General features: G+C 44.0%; 1 protein-coding gene across 1 annotated transcript; it reads right to left on the bottom strand.

Annotated features, from left to right (window-relative positions):
- LOC114882738 (probable E3 ubiquitin-protein ligase bre1) lies at positions 1-17827 on the bottom strand. Its single transcript, XM_029199705.2, has 11 exons — positions 17734-17827; positions 2492-2712; positions 2282-2331; positions 1781-1885; positions 1522-1717; positions 1072-1415; positions 818-986; positions 675-749; positions 461-616; positions 190-393; positions 1-129 (listed from the first exon to the last, which is right to left on the bottom strand). Exons 1-11 carry the CDS (start codon positions 17825-17827, stop codon positions 22-24), a joined length of 1722 nt encoding a protein of 573 aa, XP_029055538.2. The 3' UTR covers positions 1-21.
- Between the last annotated feature and the right edge of the window lie 6933 nt (positions 17828-24760).

The following is a 24760-nucleotide window of genomic DNA, read 5'->3' as shown; positions in this document are numbered from 1 at the left end:
AGCATATATTTATAGAATATGTTACGTCCTCAGTTTTTTCATTGCCTTTCTAAATAAAAAATTCGACAGGTTTCCAGAGAAATGATTTTCTGATAATATACGATTCAATTCGACTATCCAGGGATTGATCTGCACTTTTGAAAAATGAATATTAACAAATTGGAATATCAATTATTAGGAAAAAATTACCGAATTAAACGTTTTTCCATTAATAAGGCCATATAGTTCTTTCGGTGTCATATTTAAGATATTGCAAGCTGTTTCCTGAGCTTCCCTTTCACTCGCCTCGCTTTCGTTTTCGTTTTCGTTTTCGTTTTCGTTTTCATTTTCGTTTTCATTTGAATTTCTTTGCGATTCGTACTTTCTTCGATTGTGAATTTTTCTTAAAAATTCCTTGCAAGAAAAAGAAGCTTTCAATTAATCGTGTCGTTCTTGTTCAACGTTAATAAAAGTAACTTACTTTTATCGCTTTCGAGTACTCTGAATTCTGATTTGAAATAGCTGTGATCTTCATTTTCATAGAATTAATGGTTTCTTCGTACTTGGCTGTAATAATTTCACTTTCTTCCTGTACCGTCTGCGTCTGTTCGCATTTTTTAGTACATTGCGTTTCTATCTATAAATAAATTTCTATTGGTAAAACTTAATAAATTTTTAATCTTTCGTATTTTTACCTTTTCAGTAATGTCAGTCTTTGATTTCTTCTTATCGGAATGTAACTTAACCTTTTCATTATTTAAAATTGAAATCTAAAAGCGACGATCAAGCGACGATAAAAAGAGGGATAGTTAAGAAAAAAAAGAAAATTAGTTTTTACTTTTGCTTTTAATTGTGAATTATTGTTTCGAACAACACTGATCTCGTTCTCCAAGCTGTTTATCTTCGAAACGAGTCGATTCTTTTCTTGGTTCAAATCAGTCAGTTGACTTTTGTAGCTGTTTAATAAAAATCCCTTATTGGTATTCGCTGATTCTGATCTCATTAACCTATGTAGGAACATCGTCGGAATTTCACAATAATAATAATTAAATATATGCCATTCGATCGATCAAACAACCTTCTTTCAATCACCTGTTTCGAAGTTGATCGATCGTCGCTTTGTCTTGGTCCACTTTCTTCTTCAAATTCGACAATTCTCGATTTTTTTGAGCATCTCGAAGATTATTCGAAGCATGATATACTTTTTCCGCGTTACGTTCCGCCAACCAATCCCTCGTGTCGTCTATCTTCTTTCTCAACGAAAGATTTTCCGATATGAGATTGTTCAAATTCATCTCGGTGGTGTCCATATCTCGTTTCAATTCATCGAAGCATTTGCTGATCGATTCGTACATCTCTGATTTGTTTTTCAACGCTTTCCTCGCAGCTGTCAATTCACGTTTCAATTTGTTCGATCTCACCACTGCCATCCGCAGCTGACAATATTCAAACGAATGAAACGAGTTTTTCGTATAATAGGTACATAACATAATACAATCGGTTATCACGTTATTTCCTGAAGAAAAACTTTTATACATATACCTTTTTATGTAATTTACTCGAAATCTTCTCGTGGTATTTTAAACGACCACGGCACTTGATTCGGTAACTACTTTTTCTTTTATCAGCTATGGTGCTTGGACCAAACTTTTCTAAAACAGACGTACAAATTTGTACGATTTTTTCTTGCAGCATTTCGCTTTCTTCTCGAGCTTTCATCTTTATATTCTCCAATGATCTATAATATAACTTAAATATAACAAAATTTATTTGAATTTAAGCTTTCGTGAACTTTTCTGACCTTTTATATTTCTCTTTCACGAGAGATTTCGATTGTAAAGCTTCTTCGAGATCCTCTTTTATTTGAGCAAGCCGTGATTCAAGGTTCGAAATGATTTTCTGGTACCTGAAATATTATATTTCGTTAATGAAAAAATAGAAAAAAATTGAACTAAAAAAAGTATCGTGTCAATACATATGTTATATTTGTTACGAATTTAAAATTCGTTGAATGAAATTTTCGTCGCGCTTCGGGCGATACTGTTACGATTACGTGTGTCAAGAATTTTATCGAATAGTTTTATAAATTCCATTTGAAGAAATCGATTTTATTTTTATGTACCAAGCTGTTATAATACATCTACGTTCCTGTCAGAAATTTCATTAATCCAGCTACATTAATTTCAGGCATATTTTCACGAGCAAATTTTCCTGTAGGATTTCTGACAGGATGGAAAAAAATCACCAAAGCTTTTTTCGATTAAAAAACGCCTGCCATGGCTTTTATTCTCTACAAACTCACTCGATCTCCTTGCTCGACGATATTTTCCCCTTTGTCCATCGTTCGCTGCGCTGATTCGATTCCGCGGTCGATGTTTCGTGACGAACAAAAAAAAAAAAGAAAAAAAAGAAAAAAAAGAAAAAAAAGAAAAAAAAGAAGAAAAAAATGAAAAATTTATATTAGTCGTGCAATTTATTTCCATTTTCGAAGCGTCAGAATAAATTTATTTACTGATCCCCTGTTAAGAGCTTCTTCGATTAGCCATTGAGGCGCAGGTTCTTCATCGACATCACGAAATTCAGTAGATCTTTTTCGTTCGAAACAAACGCATGACGAAGATCGATACACGTTGCTTATTGCTTCGGTTATTTGCAAGTTTTTCTCATTTGTCTGCGCGAAGTCAATAGACGTTTGTGTGGAAGCTATTTTCGTCTGAGTATTCGTTCTCTCACCTGAAGCGTATAATGATAATTTGTATTAAAATGTTTTTTTATATCCTCATCTGGGGGTGTCTGGGACCTCCCAAAATCATGACCCCTCGAGTATTAGAAGGGTATGTCCAGTTTGTTGGATCTGTAGTGACCGATAATGTACAGGTGTTCCGTGAGCTACTGCCACCTGGTGCAACTATCACCTTCTTTTTCAAACCGTTTCACCTGTCGCGTCGATAAATTCGCGTTAAATGAATATGTAAGTTATTGAAATTTTTTGGAATTTGTGCGGTGTAAATATTTCTGTAAATATTCAATTAGACAAAATTAGACAAAAGAAAGTACTAAAATGAAACGAAAATAAGATAAGAGGTTTTATGGAATAAAACTAGAATTAGCTAGAATTTCAGAATATTAGAGTAATTATTGTAAGATGTTAATCCTATGATACTGCATAGACTAGTTTGAAATTAAAATTAAATTGGATATTTTTAATGTCGAGGAAACAAGACAAAGATCCTTTCTCCAATCTGTTGCTCGGTCGTATTATCGGACATTATCGGACCATATGGAATTTGGGCCTGAAAATAGTCGTGGCGCAGGAAATTGCTAATGACTTAAACGTTGGGGCGTTACACAGGGACCGTGGGTCTCATGGGCCCACTCGTGATGGATGGACGTTGGCCACACTGTAATTTGAAGGCGTTATATGTGTACCCTAACGCGTAGTCCTGTAATGGTCCTCCATATGTCCCCGATTGTCCTCTTTACACGAAAAGTAACTCCATCAGATTAAAGAGAAAGAAAAGAGGTTAATGAAAAAATTAGTAGAGAAAGAGTGATTGGTTGCAACGATCAAGCAAGCCCGTTTACCATCGAATAATCGAGTAGTAATTAGAGAGAAGGGATTACACACGGTATTCGTGGAATTGCCAATGAAATTTGTTTGTCAATTAAATGGCGATGCCGGTGAATTTTCCCTATACTTTACCCCGTCGGTACACTAATTAATTTCCACGCTCGAGTTCACTTTATTTACGCGCGACAGGCCTCAAAATTGCAGCAGACCGGCGCGGCGCGGCGCGGCGCGGCGCGGCGCGGTATATTTACGCGGCCAGCTAGCGCAAACCACGGCCTGCAAAAATATCTCGCTGACCAAAACACAACGTGTACATTCTGTAAATTGATCCCAGCTCGAATTGATAGCCGCTGGAATATTTCAGCCTTCCTTTATCCAAAAAATACCAAAAAAATGCCGCGCACACCGATGTACACACGTGTCAGGAATTATGAAATTGGACTAACAATAAGTAAAAAATAGCAAAAAAAATTGAATTTATCATTTGTTTTGTGTTGCAGCGGATATTTCTCTTTTTTCTGTTCTTTTCTGTTTTTTTTTTTTCTTTTTCAAAGAAGAAAAATATTTTTTCTCGACTCGGTTAGAGTTTGATTCCTAGGGTGGTCTGGAGGAATTTTCAAAGTTTAACCGTAGCCGGGTAGTTTGCCCTCACTCTTCGGCATGGAATTATTGTAGATAATATGTGGATAGTTAGTTCGCGATTAGTCTGTCCAACGGATTATACTTCTCCCCATTTCATTGCCGTGTTGCCCCGGGGCCAGCGGTGCCGTGATAAATGACCGAATCCTTTAGTGTTTTTTAGCCGCGGATCGCTTAGCTGATTCGTTCTCCTTCCCTCTTTTCTCCCTCTTCAGTCGTCTGCTCGCCCGTGCCAGAACCACTCCCGGAACCTGTGCTCTCCGAACGAAGGTCGTCGCGCCGCGCCGCGCCGCGCCGCGCCGGCACAATTTCGCCGTAAATCACTGCAAATCGTTGACGTAAACGGCACAGGTAATTAGATACACTTACCTGCGATAAGGCGTGTTGTTCCCTGACCGTCTTGTTCATCGGCCACTGTGTTTCTCCGAACCTTCTGTAACACACAACGAGACCGTCTTCTCTTTAGAATTCTTTTTTTTTTACGATTAATAAACCACCCTTAAAATAACGAGACTTTCCTTTTTACAACGCGTAATCCGTTAATGACACGAAATGAAAATATGATTTCCTTGTAAGACACGGTAAGCGAGACTCTGATTTAAGGGTAGTCCACGCATTAAAACGAACGTTAAGGGGGTTCTCGGTCGCGTTAACGACTCCTTTTTTTTCTTGGACGCCTGCTTTCCCGATGGAACTTCTTACGAGCAATGTACCTTGTTCTCGGCTAAAAGGATTCGACAATAAACAACGGTGAGCCACGAAATTAGGCGTGGGTCGGTGGCGTTGCAATCTACATCGAAAACCCTCCTGCTCTTTTTATGTTTCCTAGGGTGGGGTTGGTCAATGGATTAATGATGTTACGATGGGGAATGATGGGTAGAAGATTTCGTTTTACGAACTTTCTTTTAATTAGGATAGAAATGAAATCTAAATCTTGGTTATTCTGTGAAAATGATTTCGTTCATCTTGAATACTCGAATTATTCTCTTTATAAACTCGCAGTTGATTGCGAGTACGTTGAACAAGGCGGTAGTTAAGCCACTTTCAAGGCATAGCAAGAGAACGGAACGGAACGGAACGGAACGGAAGAGTAGAATTCTGTCTGAAAGTGGACCTCGCGTTCTGCGACTCGGCTGTTGGCCTGGGTCACCTGATATTTATAATAGATGTGCCGTGGAGTAGCGGTGAACAGAGGAAAGCGAATATAACGTTACAAAATGGTAAAGGTAGCCGTGGGGCATCGAGACGGGTCGTTAGAGACACGCCCGTGGAAAATACGCTGCCTAAAGCCGCGACTCGCTTGACATTAAAATCGCATTTGCCGCTTTTCCACGGAATCACTAGGAGGCTCTTGCTCGGTCATCGATTACACAGCTCGTGGACGACGGTGTACGGCATTAAATGTAATTTAACAGCGACATTTACGTCGGCTCTAATCGTAAGTGATTTCATTGCATCCGTGACAGATTGCGCGCCGTCTAATTCAATCGCGTTCCTCTTTTGGGGAGGGGAGCGGCGCGTAATGCGAGATGTAATTTACGATTTTCTCAAACGGAACCGGATACGGATACGGATTGTCACGAATTTCATTTCGTCGCGATTTCCCCTCGTTAAAGGAAACAGGATGATCTCGAGCGTCGCTGGAGCCGCAACGGAGGGAGGAAAACGCCAAGTGCATATCGGTTCCCTCGTTTCAACGTCCTCTCCAATAAGAGTACACCTATAATTTGTAACGTGGCTCGGGTACCACCGGCCTAATGGAAAAATGCGTTCCGGCCAATTTTACGCGCAACCGTCAGGTTAAGGTTGTTGGCCGGTGTAAGAACACCGGGAACGAAGTAAAAGAACAACTCTGACTTATTGTTAGTGGAATTTTGAAAAATTGCAGATCGCTGGAATTTCGACAATTTCGACAGTTATCCAATATGTACTGTCGCGACGCGAACGAATTCCAGCGAAATAAAATGCCGACGCAGAGATGAAAAAAAAAGAAAGAAAAAACCACCGTTTCAGGGTGGATCCCTTGGACGAATAAATGTTATTCGATATCTCATGGGTGCACCGTTGTTCGACGAGGTCGAGCCGACAGATTTTCATTTACGGATTGCAGCCGCGATGTATGGCGTATGGGGATATGTATATGTATGTATGTATCTAGATACATACAGTGTATAAAAGCGAACGGGCGGTATCGCTGTATCAGCGTTGGGGAGGCACGAAACGATTCGTGGTGTTCATTTCAATTCGCTTCTAATTGAACGCTGTTCAATATTGACGAGTTAAATAATTGTCTTTGGAAAACTGATCCCGCGTAACTCTCTATAATAATTCCGCGTCTTGGTGTATTATAAATAAAACGGAAAAAAGATCAAGTTCAATATTTGTCCGCTGTTTGTTGAAACGAACAGTAAATTATACCGTCAATTTCTGTATCGGCTGAAAAACCGAGGACTTTTTTGTTTAAACAAGAGCGAAAGAAGAAGAAGGTGATCATTTCGAAACGTTTACACGAAGCTGTTTGAACATCATAGAAAGACATCGAAAGGCTAAGAAGAAGGACGACGTATCCATGGTGTTTCGGCATCAGAAGCAAGTAACAAGGCGCGCATTCTCGAACGTAAAGATGTCTCGGCAGTCAAGTCGGTTATATCTTCATTATGATATAAGGCGGTGGTGAAAATGATGCGCCGCCCGCAGTTATCATTGCCTTCAGGATCAGCCGCACGAATAATTGGCTTCCACCTATATGTACCTATAATATCCATCGTACGTGTGCCCGTCTTGTTCCGTGGCAAAGCTCGTTCTAAACGAACGGACGCGACGCGACGCGCCTCCGTTATCGAATTAAAAACCTCTTACCCGAGACCGGGTAACGGGACGGGAACGATTCGTCGGATTAAATTGGATATTCGCGTTGTTTCAGCCAGCTACCATATCTCCGGGGAACCTTTCCACGAAGATTGACTCGATGTAATCGCCAAGTGCAGCAAAAGTCTTGGTTATCTCGTCCTTTCGATGCTTTATTTTCTGAAAGAGCGGTATCAAAGGATTACATATAACAGAGAGAAGGATCGTCGAATTTATCGTCGAATCAGCTTAGTCACTTTTTATATTCCCATAACTTCCGGTGTTGGCAGGTTCGCGTTCTCGCGTTCTCGCGTTCTCGCGTTCGCGACATCAGGAGAGTTTATCGAACTCTCTTCCGAGTGAGACGGTCGCAAAGTCGTAGTCGTAGTGGCCGATTCCGAGTGCTCGCGTTTTCTTACGAAACGAACGGAATGCATAAGTATTTCCGGCGCGGTGCGGCGGCGGTGGTGTTCCACGCGGCGCAGGGAGGATTCTCGAGGCGACTTCCGGCTGCGAGGCGAGCTAGTGTCCCTAATTACCGTGTCGGTTCATGAATACGATTGCCGCGGCACGGAAGCTAGCCTGGCGTCACCGGTTGTTACTCCGCTCATGAATTTATGTATCTGCATTCTCGAACGCGGTTCGAGGCACCCCGAAGAAGAAGCAGCAGCAAAAGAAGAAGAAGAAGAAGAAGAAGAATCGTCCTCGGTATGGGCTAGTCGCTTCCTTTACCCTTTGCCACGCCTCGGTACCCTCGAACGATGTCGTCGCGGTGCATCGCGGCGCGGATTCGAATCAGCCGGATGAGAGCTCGACGTTTGCTTATGGATTTATTACCAACTCTAGAAAATTATTTCATTAAAATTTCATTTACAATCTACCATCGATCTCATCAAAATCGTCTATTAATAAAAAAATACACTTAATGACGAAGAGAGGACAGTCCCACGATGACTGTCAACGCGCGAGTAGAATAAGTGGAAAGGCGAACAGACTACATACATACATAGCAGGTTGTTGGTTAGGAAGACGGGGCGTGCAGCTCCGGTCGGAAACGACTTTTGAATATGGATGAGTCGAGCACAAGAGAGCGGACACAGTCTTATGCTCGCTACGCGGAGACATAATTGCCTTAATTAACGCTAATATGTTAAGTCGCGCTGCTTTTCTTTTGTTCATCGTCAGGCTGCGAGTCGACAGGCACGACCGTTCATGGTAACGCGACTGCACGTGATTCCTCTTGGTAACTAGGCTATCGCGTATGAAATATTTACGATTACGTGAAAGGACAAAATATCTAATCGGTATACATACATCGGTAAAATCAACCCTTCTATACTTGGATGTATCAACGATGGAGCAGCCACAGTCGATACTAGTTGGACAGCAGCAGTTCGACGCGGAGACGTGGTGCGCAAAAAGGGAAGAAGAAAAAAAGATAGTAAAATCGAGGTGAGGGTAGAGAGAGGAGGTAGGAAAAAGGAGAAAGGACTGGAGTTAAAGGGAGAAGAGGGTGAAACGAGGTTGGCTAGGTCGACTGGGATATACATACATAGATAGAGTCGAAGGGGTGGCTGGCCGGAAGAGGGCGAAGAGGACAAGAGGGTAGGAGAGAGGAAAGGAGAAAACCGGGCACGTCTAGGTTTTGCTATGACCAATGGCAGACGGGGACACAGCCCGCGCCGTTCGTATCGATCCAAGAGACTACGTTGGACTTTGTCGAGTACCTCTCTCCCGGGTCACCTCATCCGTCCTCCGCCTCATCTTCATCTTCCTCCCACCTTTTCTACCCTTACAGACTCTTCATCTTCAATTTCTCTACCACTTCTCCTTTACCATCCTTCTCTATTTCCACTTTTTAAACCAACTATTTTTTTTCCCTTAAATTTTCTTTCTGTATTAGGCTGACAATTAAATTCGCGATTTTAATCAATTATGCTCTTTAAGCTAACAACCACCCGATGTACCATGATGTTAGAAAAGAAAGCTTTCTAACGCTTTCTGATGCTTTCTGATGCTTTCTAGAAGCGTTACTTGGTCCGTGGATGGAAGGACACGAGTTGGCCAGGTCATAGACGTTCTCCAAGTTGTTGGAGAGAGGGATCGGGGTGTATTTCGAAGCTGTTGAAGGTTTAAGAGGAAAGGCGCTTGCGCGAAACCCTCGACAGGATCCAGGCTAGGTCCTCCCTGCTCGGGGACACGATGAATCGGGGGTGAAACAGGGTGTAACACGAGAGAGGGAAAGAGGAATAGTGTGTCACCGTGGGTCTGTGTCGCCTCTCTGGTGACACTCTACTGGACATGCGTACTCTTTCGACCTATCGTTGCTCGGGTTATTAAAATTTTCGAGCCAATGAACATTCGAGAATCGAACGTCGAGGGCTGCACCCTCCGAGGAGACGCGTTCCTCGCGGCTCACTGCTGTTTTTTATTTCTGCTTCTGATACATACCCTATAAGCCGTTAAAGCAACAGTGACAGGAGGTCTATTATCGAACGTAGAGATAAGGACTAGAAATGAAAGATGAAACTAAAAGGAGAGAAAGAAAGAAAGAAAGAAAGAAAGAAAGAAAAGAGGAGGAGTCCGGTGGAGCTTGTCATCGGGAGAGATCAGGAGAAGCAAGAGAAGGTTTTGCACGCGATCGTCTGTCTGGTCGTTCGTTAGGTTCGCAGGACGAAGTGGAAAGAGGTTGGAGAAAGAGAGAAGAGGCGGGGTGGTAGAGAACTAGGATGATTTTATGGTCGTGCAAGTCGAGGGCAGGGTCGTTGAGTGGCGGTTTTTGTTGCTGGGCCCCGAACCGTCCAACATCTCTGCCCCGTGTACCGCCCACTCCATTATCTCGGTGATGATGAGTGCGCGGGCGGGTGGACCTCGTAACACACATCAGCAGAAGGATTACCCTTCCTTCGAAGCGTCTCCTGGCCACCTTTGCTGCCGCCTAGCCTGCTCGTTCCGAGACCTGTCCCTCTTGCCCTCCGCCTCCCCTTCCGCCATACATCGTCCTACGCGGGCTAATGGGCAAAATGATTTGCGAGCAAAAAATAAATTGCCCGGCAATTGTTCGATGACGGTAACTGAACATCGTTCTCTCTCTCTCTCTCCCTCTCTCTCTCGCCTGATCGCTAATCGTCTTTCTATCAGATTCGCAGCGTTCGTTTAACTTTCAAGAAAGTTAAACATTCTTTCTTTTTCAAAATATCCGGCTGTTTTCAAGAACGGTTATAAAGAGAACCTGCTGGCAGTCGTGCTTTCGTTACCGGATCTCCGAGCATTTTCGCAAGGTTGTCACGTAGGAGGATGAACGATGTTGGTAGGTGGATCGACTTCCAGGAGGAGCACACGTCGTCCCGGCGCGGCGACCCAGGACAATCTTATCTTTCGCGAAAAAAAATTGAGACGTCGGTTCGCGTCTTTGTGAACTTCTGCACGGATATACATAACTGGCCGTGGGTCGTATCAGGTTTTCTGCCGACCGATCGAGGGAGATAGGGCTGGCTTGAGCTTACGCGTAATCAGACCCGTATCCCTTCGCGTATTAACGAGTCACCGGTGTACGTATACGTACATCCTTCCTACGATTGTGTGCTATTCGCACGCACTCGTACCTACATACATAGATCTCTATCGCGTTTGCCAGAAACGACAAATTGCTTTTCGCTACATGTATCGTCAGCCTCGGAATCGATCAATCTTTTATGAATTTCTTGTTCAAATTCGAAACTGCACCCGACTTTAAGCAAGGAGAAGATACAGGTATATGTAGAGGGAAGAGAGTTTCAGTAGGGGCTGCTCGTTGCCAGCGCATAAATAAGTATTAAGGTGTAAAAACAGTTTACGGCGCGTATCTTTCGAAGGATTTCATATTTCGTGTCGAGGGAGTGTTGTTCGTAGCAGGACCGAACTGTTGCCTTCATTTTGTCCTAAAGCGACAAGCTTTAATATCCTCGCCCGCTCGTTTTACTCGTTCCACTTCCTTTCTCACCCCTGAGTCGCCTACCTCTCTCACGCTAGCTACGAGGTGAAACTTTAATACAATTTCATTTGGCTCTCGCTGACAAACTCTCCCACCCCCGTTTTCTTCCGAGCAACTTCCCTTCTCGTCGCTTCTTTACTGCCTCCCGAAGGCTGACTATTTATAACCTTAACCCTCCGGCACCACCAATGCCTCCAGCTCTTCTGCCAGGAAAATGCTAGCTTCTCAAAACGAGAGAACCGGACGTTTGTCCTGTTCAAAGGCACGACAAAGACAAATACAATCAAGTGCTCAGAGTTTAGGATACACGGGTGTAGAGTATTTTTTTATTTTTTTTTATTTCAGATACTTTCGTTATTACGGAATCTCGTTTAGAAGACGGTTACGTCAAGATGGGAAATCGATTCTTCGGGATATTAAAATTTCACGACCGCTCGGAAGTGGGTTATATCGTTCGCACCCCCCTAGGTCGCCATAGTTTTATACCCCCTCGTTGGAGCTGGCAGACAGAAACGAGTTGCCGAGGGACGATGGACGTTAAACGCTTTTAAAATTTAACTTTCCGACGAGTTGCAGCACAGGTTTGCGAGGAAATCTTCGCGAAAATTTACTTCCCCCTTTTTTTTTTTTCTTTCGTCTGCCGATGCAACAGATTGCTCGAGGAGGAAATTGCTCCTGGTGTTTTAAACAGGTCTTTGTAATTTGTAAACAAGTTAAAAGTTAATTTCTTTCTTTCGCACTTGTCTCTCCATCAATGTTTCAATGTAGCATTCAGATTCGACCGAATAAGCCATCCAGGGCCGAAGGGAACCCATCCACTCATTCGAGACTGGCAAAAAAGAAAGGAGAAAAAGGCAAGACGATTCCGTTGCCGATGAATAATGCAGGTGGATGTTGCGTTGCAGCTACCAGCGACATTATTCGTGGCGTTTCCCGAAGGAAATTAGGAAACGTGGAACTGGCGTAACACAAAGCTGGTATCGCGGTGGTTAGTCTGGGTGTATGTACACAGGCGCCAAGTCACAAATGTAATATTCACGGAATAATACAGCCGTCGACGCAGCCGTCCGCCCTTTTGCTTCGCTCTTTTTATCCATCAGCCACGGTACTCTCGACGCTTGAATAGAAACCGCGGCCCAAAATACTCGGAATTAAACTATGGAAATCCATGGAACGCCGCGCGCCGCTGTGGCTGACTCTTTCTACGATTTTCCTTCTCTCAGATGCAAATGGACCACCCCGGAAGGCTTTCCACTGACCGTGTGGGATCGTTTTAACGCTGCTTTTATATTTCAACTGAGCAACCAGCGCGCCTTTAAACTGATGCTTGCACTAAACTGCAACAATCGCATCGTACGATTCCGTAAATTCTACACCGAAAGCCGTGTCAAATGTGTATGTAGGAAAATATTTCCGACGTTTCATAAGCTGGCTGTGTTTGAAATTTCTTTTTCGGATGTGTTTGTTATTAACGCGGTCACAAAGTTGCTGTCTATTTCAGCAGCCTAATAAGATGCGCGTTAGAGTTTCTTCTCGTTCTTCTTCTTGGTCTTCAAGAACTCTAAATTACAGCTCGTCCATAGAGGCGCGAGCTCGATTCATTCTTCCGGAGGAAGGCACAGCTGGACGTCTGTATCTCACGTTTCAATATATCTCAATTATATCGTAAATAAAATATGACTGGCTAGTTGCGTGCGCCCGGTAAATTGGCAGCTGAGCTGTCCGTTAGCGAACCTGTTCTCTTCTCTTCGATCTTCTTCCTTTCTTCGTTCTTCCCCGCCAAGATACAATATTATAGTTTAGCCAGCAAAGTATCGTCGAGAGCAACTATTTTTTTCTTCATATTACCTTGCCTTTCGATCGATTTTCCTATCGATACCAGAGTAGCCAAGGAAAACGTATCCTTTCCACGATAAACCGTTCTCCGTTTTCTACCCATCTTAACTTTCCCTTTACGCCTCGCCACAGTGTTATTAAGAGATGATTGATTAATGACGGGTTATTAACCCAAGATTTTTCTTGTCTCTGCCTTTCTGCACCTATTTTTCTTTTCACTTATTTTAGGCGAAAGAGAAGAGCGAAAGAAATTTGATAATTGTAAGAAGGTAGGAAGGTGAACGTTCGCTCGCTGTTCGTTTTCTATATGTATTTTCTATATGCGTTGGTTATGATGCGTTCTTCCGGCGACAAGAACGTTGTAATATCCGTAGGGAGCAGGAAGATAGAGTGGACCGTGAAGGAAGGTCCGATAAAAAGGAGAGAGAAGAACGTGAGGGTCAGATGAGGCTTCGAGGGCCACGCGCTTTACGGACACCTGGCATCGCGTAATAGCTGCATAAATTTCAAGTAATAAACGACGATGCGGATGCAATTTTCTGAAAAAGAAATCACCGACTAATCGTCTCTCGTTGAGTGAATCGTTACCGGAGGATCCGGCCAGTTTCCATTGCGTTTTCAATTATTTTTCTTTAAAGGGTCAAAAAATCTAACCTGTAGATATCAAAGGCAGTAGTTTAGCAAAACGAGCAATGAAATGATTTTTTAATTCCATCCTTAGAAAGGGTCGCACACGACTTCTTGATCGATGTTCGTCGATGGAACCGACCGTAGTAAAAAAGGTGGTCGATTAAAAATGTATGAAAGGGGTATCGAGGGGATGGTACTAGGTTAGGTATTCAAGCTAGAAGGATCCTAGATCGAAGAAGCGTGGCTTCCACTACCGCGGCGAGATTTATCCGTGAGTAATCACAGGGTTTGCCGGGTTAAGGATTGTTATTGGTGCATTTTAATGCGCCCGTTCAAACTGGGGGGTGTTATTATTCTTGCGGTTTTCTGCTTGTCCGAGAAAATTAGCGGTTCCCTTGGAATCGCTCGCGAAGGGGCGGACGCGAAACGAGGACCCAGGTAACCCTGAGATCCATCTGTCACAGCGAGGGCGTTCGCAATTCGTCAGCTCTCTGGAGGTCTGCCGGATTGAAAAGTTTATCCTGCTGAAATTTACATTCCCGTTTCACGCGAGAGTACCTTTCTTCCAACGGGGAGAGATGAAATCCCGTTTGTTGGATGTGGTTTTTCTATTTAACAGGGTATCTTCATCTTTCAAACCCGAAATATCAATTTTTTTTTTTAAATACTGTTATATTTGTTAAATGATGCTTCTTATAATGTAAATACTTGAAAGAAATTTTTGAAAAAGCCCGTTTCAGGCAGATTTCAATTCCTGCACCTGCTTTGTCAGGGGTTGTTCCGCTCCAGTCCATCCCCGTTTAAAGAGGACGCTCCCGGTCACAACGTGTTCACCTGCAGTGCGTCTCTAAATTATCATAGAATTATAATTCAACTCCGAAGGGTCACCTGTGTAATCTGATTTCAACTCCAGGACATGAACATGCGAAAAGGAAAAAAGAAACTAGTACATTTCTTTCTTTGTTCTATCACGAGATCTTACCAAGTGCTTCCTGAAAATTGCTGATTTTAAAATGGTTAAACCACAGCACCCACTTAATGTCCTTATTAGTACAAATTATACAATCGAACCAAAAAGAAAAGAAAAAGAGAATTTCATCAGGGGATGCTGATCGAACTAACGTATCGGACGCTTAATTACAGATCAGTCGAACCATTCGATAATAGGCAGGTACGAAAACGCCGTAACGACAAACGCGTGGCCTGGTCCCAAGCATGTGTCAGTGTTGATTTATGTCCGGGAAATGGGTCTTACCTGGAAGGCTAAGAAGAGCCGTTTCGTCGCGTCGTGGCTGTTTCATCAGAAAACGGCTGGGACCCTATTTAAAAAAAAAGAGAAAAAGAGAAAAAGAGAAAAAGAGAAAAAAATAAAAGGAAGAAGGGGTCCCGACAGTCGATTCCGTTGGTAGCGGAAAGTAGAGAAGGGCTCGCCTCGTGGCACGGTCAGACATCGTAAACTGTTTATAAATCACCGGTATATACCTGTCATAGGGTGTAACGGATGCGCGTGTGCGGCAAGGATGCAAAAAGCCCTACTTGGATAGCCGTATCTGGCCGGGCACGAAGATCGTATCGTTTACGTAGATCCTGAGAGCCGACTCTAATGCACTCTTATGCACTCTAACGCGCTCTTAACGGGCTTTCGCGTCTAGATTTACGTCCGAACGATTTCTTGTATCAACCGTTGCAACCTGCTACCTTTTCGATTATATTATTATTGTACAGTAGTAGATATCAGGTTTTGAAACGATTCTTCGTGAAAACTACCGTCTTATCGAAACTTGTTCTTAGCTAGGAACAGCTTTTCGTTGTGCCACCGTATTATCATTCGTTCGTGAACTCAGCTTTCGTACGAACCACCGCACCGGTCAGGCTAGACTGATAGGCGTGAAGGTATGCTCGACCTCTGGCTTGCATCTCACGACACCTTCGCGAATTACCCTATCCCCGCTGTCAGATTTCCCTCCGCCTAAACGGGTAAACCCCAGCGAAATTAGTTCCTGGATTTACGCTCGCGACGCGTAGGAATTTTCTGCTTAACCGTTCGATCGGTGGGTAATTAACGCTAGGATAGAATCGTGTTTTGGGACCAGATACCGACCAGATACCGACCAGATACCGACCAGATACCGACCAGATACCGACCAGTTAGCGAAGGAAAGCTGAAACTCTGGGAAAATTTGTTCCCGGTGTAAGAAATTTTCCGTTCGAACATCCTTCTGTACGATGATTCATAGTCTACTTATTAACGATAGTGCACATAACCGTACAACGCATTTTTTTTTTCTTTTTTTTTTTCGCCAATTAATTCAGTCGGTTGCGAGTCACCGAGTAGATTAGCAGGTTGGTTCCGCGTAGAACGATGGTCATGCGCATCGTAAATTTTCGTTTTCTCGTCGCGTTATGTATTATGCATTTTCTGTCCACCCGTTTCAGACCGTATTTAGAACTCTTGACAATTATCTTTCCGCTGGGTAAGAAGCCATGTAATATTCATGGCGTGGATTGTAAGTGGACGAACGGCCGGCCACACAATACCGTAGATTCCGAGATTGCGCGCTAACCGTGACACTAATACCGGAAAGGAAACGGAGAAAATCAGTCTTAATTGGGACACACACTGGAAACGACGACTTTTAGCTTTTATTCAGCCGCTTTGAACGCCACCTGACTCTTATTCGATCGTTCTACCGCGTCCGTTACTATTAATTGTTTCGGCTCCGTTTCTCTCACCCGGTATATCGTGCGTCTGCGTGCCTGCCCGCCCGTGTGTGTATACGTGAATTTATGAATCCAGAAGGATTTATTAATTTTCGAAAGAACGAAAATTAACAAAGTGTCCCGAATCAGAAGAAATCGATCCGTTACCGTTCCAACAATTTTTCCGCTATCGTCTCCAATCGAGCTCGCAGTTTTTCATCCGCTATCGTCGAACGAAGAAACATTAATATTTGTCAATTATCTGGGATCGTACGGACCCTCGATCGTGCGAGAGTTTCATCTAGGAGACACGCGAGAAACCGCTTCCGTCGCGTCGTAGGACAGAATTAAGGGAAAGCAATTATAATTCTTCGTTCGCATGGTCGTCGTTATAATTGGAGCGTCGGCTTGCCGATAATGGAGGGCCAAAGAAGATTAAGAATAGGAGGACGAAAGCTGAAAATGTGAAGGGATAGGGGGCAGGCGGGAGTCAGAGAGAAAGACCCCTAGGTATAGTCTCGATGACTTATGTGGCTCTGACGCTATCAGCGAAGCGTCTCTAGAGTCCGGCTTCAGCCCCGGAACGGCGCTCCTCGTAAATCATTGCGATCCACCCACGCTCGTACCCGCTCTTCAGCTCGAGCTTCAGCTTCAGCTTCGAGATGCGATATGACAATTAACGAGGTCAAAAGGGAGGACCACGGTTTACTCACGGAATGTGTCTCACTGGTTTTCGTCATCAATCCTTTGCACGATCGTTTGAATTTATTTGCGATTGGATATTTTAACCAGCTTCAAGAGTTTAAGTACTGTCTCAAAACGAGTGTCTTTGGAGGAAAGGAAAATATTGTAGACGCAAAAGGTCGGTCGCAACGAACGCGAGGATTCTAAGAAGACGCTTTGAAACGTATCTCCGTTCCAGAAAGGGGACATCGCTGTTGGTAGGACGGAAAGGGAGTCTCGGTCCTTTGATTGTCATCCGAGTCCGGTGGCAGGGTGCACCCGTCGAGATACAAATGACAAAGATACGGCCCTGGTCGGGCTACCGCGTTCGCGGTTATCACCGAGTACAATCGTCGGGCTACTAGGGGCTCCTTTTTTCGGCCGACTCCCACGCGAAAAAATGCGGAGGCGGCGTAACATTTTTATTAGGGCAATTCAACGAGACCCAGAAGTGGTTGTTGCCGCTGCACCGGTGATCCTTGCGTTTCTTGAAATTTCGACGTTATCCAACCTCGCCCTCGCGAACGAATCTTAAATTATTATTATTATGTACAATAATATAAACGCGATCCAGTTGATGCGTTAAAAAAATGTTGCGGAAGATAAAAAAAAAGTGAGTTTTGAAAGTGAATCGCAAGCAGGTTGCACGCGTACACGATCGTTCGATGCAACGGTGCACTTTAGAGGACGCGTAAGTGCAACTCCGTGGCTCTGGGAAGCGTTGCAGCGTTGCGTACACACCGAGATGTCCTCAGGATAAACAGGCAGCCTTTGTTCTACGCTTATGAATAAAACATTCGATAGTGCATCTCGGAGCTATACCGTACGTACACACGCTGCTGTTGCTGCTGTTGCTGCTGCTGCTGCTGCTGCTGCTGCAATCCATTACTCGTCGCCAGTCCTGGCCCTTTTCCATCATCTTGTGACATTCCTTCTTATCGCTTATTCCAGAAATTTTGCTTCCAAACGATGCTCGAAGCGTAGAAAAATGTAAACGATGATGATACTCTTTTTTTGTACGCGTTGCAATCGGATCTCGTGTAGCTATTAACATCTAGCTCTTTCAGCAGGAAGAGCAAACAGCGCCTGCCGACTGTACAAGAATTTACAACGAACAGCGGGCGAAAGTTACGCAACGCCAGTAGCTTTTACGGGGTTCGAGCGAGAGGATAAGGGAGAGAAAGAGAAGCGAAACGAAGAATAAGAAGAGTCGAGGTTGTCTCAATGTCTCCCAGAAGACGTAGCTCGAGCAATTTGTGCCTTCATTCGCACAAAGCTCGAGCGCCGTGGAAAATGCCGGCATAAAAGAGAAGTTAAAACTATGCCGTCGTTCTTATTACTGCCTCGAGCCACCCTGACCTAGCCACCCCTGTTTTCTCTTCCTCGAATCACCCCCTTGATCCTTGCCTGCTCCAATCCTCTCGCTTCCACTAATGGCTCAAATATTTTCTTTCCGTTTACTTCGGGCTTGATTAAATAATTTATAATCCGCCACGGATGGAATGTCCTAAAGGGAGGGTGCTCCTTGTCTCTGTGTTTATCTTTCAATCACGGCGTTGCTTAACTTCTTTAAGGATATTCACACGTGTGTGCAGGTTTCATGATATTTCCAATTATGTACCAGGAAACTTTTTAATAAATATTTGTACAATTAAATTAAATTGTAAAAATGAAAAAAGTAAAACGGTTTAGAGAGAGAAAGGTTGGGAGATTGCCTTGTGAAAAGAACAAAGGGAGCAGGCTCAAAAATTCCACTGGAGGCTAGAACAGGAAACAGAAGGTGAATCTAACATCCTGGTTTCCACAAATGCAGAAATAACGCACGGTAAATGCTGACTTCAAACAAGGCACGGGTGTTTGCAGGTCGCCGCATAGCTAGCGTGCAATCCGCTCGAAAATACTAGAAATGGGCCGTGTGTAAGCCAGTGCAAACTGGTTGAAGCTACGAACGGCTTGGCAATATCAAATATGAAGCTCGCAATTATATAAAGCTAAGAGCCTAGCCGGCTGTATCCACGGGAGAAATGCAGCGAGAAGTGCAAACAGCACGCGAACCGCGTTTCCCGCTCTTCTTCCTCTTCGTGTACGGAATCAACTAGTACTTGATCGATTTTGAAGTTACATACTGCGAACCTCGGACAACTTGCGCCACGCCGCGCCGCGCCGCGCCGCGCCGCGAGAGAAGAACTCTCATTTCCTGTATTGTGTTGGGAAGTTATTTTTTCTTAAACATTTGCCGTAAATTCTAAATTTCCTAGTGACATGGAATCTGTTATCATGCTTGACAGAAGAATAGAACACGTGGCGCGTCTCGTACGAAGCGCGATCATTCTTTGTCAGTACGACGTGTCGCAGTCGCAGTCGCAGTCGCAGTCGTAGCATCAATCGTGTTTGATCGATGCGATTCAGTATTTAGGCGAACGGGGGGAGAACAGAGATAATGAAAACAATCCGTTATGAAGGTGAACGTACGCTTGGACACCTTTTGCTGTCGCTTAATATCTCGAATATACTTTGGGAAACGATTAACCCTTTCCTTACTTCCTTAATCCCTTACCACTTTCTTCGACGTATAATAACGATAAATATTTGCGTCGCGTCGCCTTGAAATATTCTTCCCACGCTTTTAATACCAGACGACAGAAGTCTCCATTCTTTTCACGCCTCGATAATACTATGTGTATGTAACACAACATGGTAGCGCGTAAAGAAAATTTCTAGTCGGCTATTAAATCAACTCGTTGACATCAGGAGATACGTGGGAATACCGTGCAACCGGTCGCGACAAAGGCTAACGCAATCAAGGAATATAATTACACTTTCCTCATTATTTTCCGTCTCGAACGCGGGCCTGCGTCTCGTGAAAACTCGGTGAAACTCCGTTTACGCAATACCTAACGCGAGTCATTGTTCCTGACGTATGTACATAAATACATATACGTTCGTGATTTATGGCTAAAGTAACGCGTTCCTCTTATATGTATCACTGCATATTTGTACCACCCTAAAATTCCGGGGTAAATCCGGTGTTGAATTTCCGGACAAGAAAGGAACGAACTGGGACACGAACCGCACAAGTCGAAAAACATGATTAGAGAGGAAAGCGTAAAACCGCGCGACATACTTTAATCAAAGTATACCGGGCTGAAGCAACCCTCTGAAATCCCTTAATTTTTCCTTCCCATCGCCGCGAGATATTTGACATATTTGATTCGCGGTCCGTAAGAATGCTCCCTTCGAATAACTTTGTCTTTCCGTGGTCGCTTTGATACTGATACCGCAGTCTGCTTCTCGTTTCGTTTCGCCTAACGGAAGGGAATTTCGTTTTGAACACCTTTTCGAAAGTTCAGTTTGCTTGGATTATACCTAATAAAAAGAAACAAGAAAAATGATATCGAAATGTAAGGTAAATGCGAACGTTTCTAACGATATAGGTACATAGATTGCAAACACGCGCGATGTAATATTGCAAAATTTCGCTTGCACTGGTTTAACGTTGCAACATCGAATCAAGTATTCGACCTATAGAGGGTGGATTATTCTAGCGAGCTGGTATACTAGTATTTCGAACAATATCTAGTTGCTGGAAACATGGGCTCATGATAAACGGCTACAACGTTGAAAATCGTAGATTCGATAACCTAAATAATTGTTAGCTAAACAAAAGCGAACCGTTGTTCGCAAGGTAAGTCGCGTCGAGGCGAATCGTTCAATTGCAGAATCGAGCGATGGTTAAAAATAAGTCGACAAATTTTTGGAATAACGAAACTGGTTAAGCAGTTGGATAAGTTCGAAACATCGACTGCTTCTCGTCTGAGCTTTCCAAGCGTTTTCCAACGGGAACACCGAAAGTGTTTGAATCGGTATTCCGATTCGAATTGCTGAAAGTTCGAATCGTGAAACTATTTGGCCAATCCAGTGAAGCGGCGCGAAACCAAATGAAAATAGTTCCGTAACGAGGGATGAAAATCAGCAACGATCGTGGTACAGCGTGGAAAATTCTTTCGTTAAAATACGAATTAAACGCGTTCGACGCGTTTACAGGGAGTCGAGTCAGTCATAGCCGAGTATACACGTTGATTCGTTTGCGCTCGTTCCAGAAAAGCAGGAAAAAATACCAGAGAAAAAGAAAGGGTGGTGGTGGTTGTTGTTGTTGTTGTTGTTGTTGTTGTTGTTATTTCGTTGGTGTACACGTCCGTTTGGTCGTTGGAAAACGCAACGCAGGCAACGCTTTTCCAACGATAACAATTATCCACGAGAGACTTCATTACCCATTCGCCGCGAGCAGCCTCTGTTCTTTATTTATGGACAAGCTCATTATTTCTGTGCAAGTAAGCATATGAAAAATTCTCCCCTTCGTCCTCACCGTTCCCTCTGCTTTTACTCTTCCTCTCTCTTTCTCCTTTCCCTTCAATTTTCGCGTTTAAATTGTATAGAATTTTATTAACCCTCTGCAACCAAAATTTTTATATATTAGACGTTAATTGTAAGGTATAAGGTTCGTTCGAGATCTCTCGTGTTTGTCGTTTTACGCGAGCCTAAAGGATCCTTAACAACATCGGAAGCCGATCGAAGGAATCGGTACGAGAAATCTGCGAAATTTCCCGGAACGTTCGAAAGTAACGATTCGCCGGTGCAATAAAGTAACGGGCTGTATATCGTAAACTCGACTGGCCATCGCAATCAGCGACACAGAAGAGTTACGTCCGGAGAAGTTGGTGGCAACGCAACGTAACGCGAACGGGACACCGCTTCCGGTATCAGAACTAAACGCAGAGATCCACGGAACGATCGCGTCGTTTTTCCAATACGATCGCACCAGGGCAGGGGTACGACGAATCGCGATAAACGGCGTGGCAACACTTATAAATGACCGGTAAATATTCATGTCGAGGCTGCGTTGGTCGGTGTTATGCAGATGAGTGCAGCTACGTGCAGGTACGAGTGCATCGGGCGGGTATTATGGTCGCCAACGTCGTCCTCGAAGAACTCCACGGAAGTCGCGCTCGCTCATCTTTCTATCTACCATCGAACATAGCGACGACTCGCGCACGTTTGTCCCTGCCCTGGATAGAATTCCCGTTCGAGGCTGGTCGAGGCTAGGTGTCGTGTCCGCTGTCTCCTCGCTGAATAATTTACTCCGCGATGCGATGGGAATAATTAACTGTTCGATGCCACGAGTTGTCGAAATCTTCAGGATCGCTGTATCAACCCTTGATCAGACTCTTCTTCTTTTCATTCGCTTTACGAAACACGCTAGTGTGAATTTCAATAGGCGACGATGCAGGACGTTCGAAGGAAGCTTTGCTGTTACACGAAGGCATCCAACACAGCCGGGGGATCGCTTAATTTTGCAGGAGCTGGAATCTGGTTGATACCTTGCCAGCAAAGGGCCTCCCTTCGAGCCGTCAGTTCTTCTCCTCTTTCTTTCGCAGACTGTTCATAATCCGTGCAAATAAAGCGACTGTAAAGCACAGATACAGAGACGACAGCTTTGAACGAGATTATCAAACGATTAAAAGAATTTCCACGCCATTCCCTTCTCACCGGTTCTTTTCTTCCAATTTCCCGTTCTTCTAACTTTTTTCCTCTCGTTTTAATCCTTTCCGATCGAGTGGCTATACTCACCAGAGTATATTTACTTTTGTAATTGGTTCAAGAGTTGAATTCGAGTCCAAGCGCCACTAATCTTGAACCGATCTCGATGAACCCCCAACGAAATAGGGTTGATTTTTCGTCAACGTTCATTTCTTCGTTTTCTCTACACTCTTCAGCCTCATTCTTTGAACCTCTTTCTTCTCTGGCCCATCTGGTAGGTCAGCTCGCGGGCAATTTCGTGCGAAGAAGGAACAAACGAACGGCGTGGGAGGACGAGCGAGTAAAGAGAAAGAGAGGGGAGGGATCGGAGAGATTAGCCCCGGGAGGCTGCTTTGTACAGCAATGAAAATGGCTTGTCTCAAAGAACCGCGACGGATACATTTTTAATTACCTCAAATATCACTCGGCGAGCTCGCCCAAGTTTCTTAATTAAATGTCATATTGCGCCCGAGGGCTGCTTCTCCTTTGAATCGCGAAACAGAGAAGCTATCTACTAGTATAGCATAAGGAGAAGAAGACGGCGAAGAAGAAGAAGAAGAAGAAGAAGAAGAAGAGCAGCTGACGGTAAAGGGAGGAATAATTTTCTTGGTATCGAAGATCGTTTGAGCCGCTCGGTAAATATTAGCTGTATTAATAATGGGCTCGATGAAGCGCGACCGACCGACCGACCGACCTACCGAGATCCGAATTGCTCTGCCAATTTGCATTGTTCTTCGACGAAGAATAACAAGCTATTCGAGCAACCTTTATTCTTCTTCTTCTATCCTGAATATTATTGATGGACTCGCGTTTTGCTTATCAGGAAACGATCGTGTCTAAAAAGTTATAAACATAAAGAACTATATTAGCTACAAGCGTGTTTTCATCAAAACGCAACGCACCTCTTTTGATTATACCCTCGGCAACAATAAACATTTGTAAGTTGTAAAGCAACGAGGGTATCGGTGGAAAATCAGTATTCAGGAAGCAAGAAGGGACCGCGATACGCTGTTCCATGTTCAGGCATAAAATCATATCGCAATAATCCTAAAGAATTTGTCGAGCGATCGAGCGATCGAGCGATCGAGCGAGTAGTAAGAAGAGGGGAATCGGCTAAGCTGAGAGAATTCTCAGGCCGCTACTTATGCCGGTCGTGGAATTCCGCAGTAATAGAATTGCAATATGGCCCCAGCACGAAGGATATTGGAATATTCGCCGACGACGCACAATCATGGACTAGCCAAGCGAGTGAATTTGAATATAACAACGCTCTCTCGAACTCATACACACCGGTAGCTGGGCATAAAGCACGGTAGGATACATATCTACACGCTCGAATATTTGCTGGCTTGGCTCTCTTAAAACGCACCGTGGACGCGTTCGTGTTCTGCTCAGAGACGCTTCTTTTTCATCCTGGACAATCTCGTGGTTTCGATTTCAACAAAGTTAAAATCGACGTCATCCTTCTGGGACGGATGCAGTTTCCAGGTGGTGCGCGATCGCAGGCTTAACGGCACCGCGGAAATTGCTTTTTCTACGGGATACGATCAACGTCTCTGCCCGTGAGAGAGACACCATATCGTGTGTCCCTTGATCGCGCGTCAGGTGATTCACGAATACACCTGCGAACCTCGGCTCACGCGAATCGCGACTTAGCGGAAAATCATCTGAACGCGAATGGAGAAATGCCGTGTCCCGGAACTGGCGCGAGTCGGTCGACAACAAGGAGAAGAACGTCGAAATTTCCAGCGTGGACCAGATTGAAAACGTACGTTCGTCGAGTATTCGAGTTAATTTCATTGGAAAAAGCAAAGGATTCCATTTCCTTTGTGAGTGGTCCACCGTACTCATGTGTACTTAACACGGACTAGCTTCCGGTATCAGCGATGTGTCGACTATCGGGCTACAAGGATACAAGAACTCGGCTCGGGGGTGCAGAAAGCTTTTTAATTAAACGCGACGGTCAGAGGGCGGAGATGGGTGTTCCTCTATCCGTTGCGTTGGTCCGCCATGCCAGTTCAAAGTAGTGGCTCGGCAAGTCAATATCAAATACCTCGAAGCTAGACGTAGTTGGTACGGTGGCATGGCAGTAAGCAGCGAGTAAGCACACGAAGCAGAGACAGTTAGACAGACAGACGCGATTCTAACTCTAGACGGGATACATACCTAATCCTCTATGAACTCGAGTAACTACACTCGATACAGGGTGGTTAATTCACTTAAACTTTCGGAACAATTAGAAAAAAATTAATTAAATGGCACGGGGTAATTGGTTATTTGATATG

The sequence above is a fragment of the Osmia bicornis genome, chromosome 4 (assembly GCF_907164935.1).
Source record: "Osmia bicornis bicornis chromosome 4, iOsmBic2.1, whole genome shotgun sequence".
Lineage (NCBI taxonomy): Eukaryota > Metazoa > Arthropoda > Insecta > Hymenoptera > Megachilidae > Osmia > Osmia bicornis.
The sequence above is the reverse complement of the archived record's forward strand: the minus strand, read 5'-3'. Positions and strand labels throughout refer to the sequence as shown.

Excerpts from the sequence above, each read along its gene's own strand:
- LOC114882738 (XM_029199705.2), bottom strand. The coding sequence starts at position 17,827 with ATGTCACAAGATGATGGAAAAGGGCCAGGACTGGCGACGAGTAATGGA. Across the intron at positions 2,332-2,491 it reads AAGCTCTTAACAGGGGATCA|CGCAGCGAACGATGGACAAA; the intron begins GTAAATAAATTT and ends GAATCGAATCAG. Across the intron at positions 130-189 it reads ATGGAAAAACGTTTAATTCG|ATCAATCCCTGGATAGTCGA; the intron begins GTAATTTTTTCC and ends TCAAAAGTGCAG.